Source organism: Pseudomyrmex gracilis, unplaced genomic scaffold (assembly GCF_002006095.1).
Source record: "Pseudomyrmex gracilis isolate BER0280 unplaced genomic scaffold, ASM200609v1 scaffold_1306, whole genome shotgun sequence".
Classification (NCBI taxonomy): domain Eukaryota; kingdom Metazoa; phylum Arthropoda; class Insecta; order Hymenoptera; family Formicidae; genus Pseudomyrmex; species Pseudomyrmex gracilis.
In genome coordinates, this window is record NW_018021890.1 from 18,892 (window position 1) to 20,492 (window position 1,601).

The 1,601-nt window shown below is 36.0% G+C and overlaps 1 protein-coding gene across 1 annotated transcript; it reads left to right on the forward strand.

Moving 5' to 3' along the window:
* Window positions 1–465: 465 nt before the first annotated feature.
* LOC109862043 (piggyBac transposable element-derived protein 2-like) lies at window positions 466–1,050 on the forward strand. The gene has a single exon (XM_020441937.1). The coding sequence runs from the start codon at window positions 466–468 to the stop codon at window positions 1,048–1,050; it is 585 nt and encodes a 194-aa protein (XP_020297526.1).
* Window positions 1,051–1,601: the final 551 nt, after the last annotated feature.

Genomic DNA, 1,601 nt, shown 5'->3' on the forward strand with positions numbered 1-1,601 from the left:
TTCACCGACTTTGAAGTTTGAAGATCAGTATGTGCAAAACATTATCTTATCTGAAAATCAATAAACAAACGTTTTTGGTACGCTGAGGTGACACTAGCTCTATCAAGATCGTCTTGTCATTTTTGTTTAGTAAGTTCGGAGTATAAGTACTGAATGATAACATATGTATCTGTATGTTTTTTATTGTGTAGTATCTAGAAGTAATAGCTATGTCAAAGTCAATTTTTTTACATTGGTAATTCTATAAAAACATTTCTCTGTGCACTTGTTGAAAAAACTGATTTTATAGGTGAACTCCAGGTAAAAGTATCGGAAAATTGTCATTTTTAGTAGCATCTGACAACGAGATAGTATTTAGTTATTTTTCACACTTCCACGTATATATTCTAATTAGCATAGTAGTTGTTCGTTATTGTTATTACATTTTGCTATTCAAAAAGTGTTCCATCACTTATCTTTGAGATAATGGCTGACGACAAAGCTTGGACAAGCGGCGAATCTAAGCCAGAGAAAAGAGACCCTGACGATGAAGAAACATATGGTATTGATTTAGAAGATTTAGAAGATGTGGAGTATGTCGAAGATCAAATTTATGAAGACTCGTGGTTTTTTCCATCAATAAAGGATTTCAACGGTACCTCTGAAATAAATCAAAATATCAATGTCTTAGGTAATACACCTATAGACTTCTTCAATTATTTTTTCGACTCCTCACTGATTGAAATGATTATTGAAGAAACTAATCGTTATCATTTTCAAAATCCTGGAATTCAAAGTGACCGTATGAAGCCTTGGACTCCCCTCACAAAAGAAGACTTCGAGATTTTTCTTAGCCTTTCGATTCTCATGGGACACGTTCGGAAAGGCGAATTACATAGTTATTGGTCGACTGATCAATTAGTACAAACTCCAATTTTTCGTCAGATGATGTCTCGCGACAGATACTTGCAGATTTTGTGTTACATTCATTTTTACGACAATGAAAATACGACATCGGATATTGCAGGCCTTACTTTAGCAAAAATCAAGCCAGTAATAGATTTTCTTTAATCTAAATTTTCAGCAGCTCTCACTCCAGGGAAAAAAGTCTGTATTGATGAAAGTCTATTACTTTGGAAAGGGCGGCTTCAATTCAAACAGTATATACCTTTGAAGCGAAATCGGTTTGGCATCAAGCTGTTTGAGCTACTTGACTGTGAAACGGGATTCATTCTAAACTTTATTGTGTATACAGGAACAGACACTGACTATAGAAAGTTCGGATTAGGTGTTATTGGAGATATTGTCGCCCACTTCTTAGAATTGTACCATAGTCAGGGTCGCGTTGTGTATGGTGACAATTGGTACACATCTCCTGCCTCGGCAGAATTTTTGCATGACCGAGATACTGGTCTGTGTGAGACAGTAAAAGCAAATAGAAAGGAAATGCCGAAACTGAAAAATAAGTTATCACAAAGACAAATACAAGTTGCTCACACTGACGTCTGGATGGCAATGAAATGGGAAGACAAAAGAAGTGTGCGTATGTTGTCAACTGTGCACGAGGTTGATTTTTGTCCAACTGGCAAGAAACGTCGTGGCACAGATGAGGATATCATGAA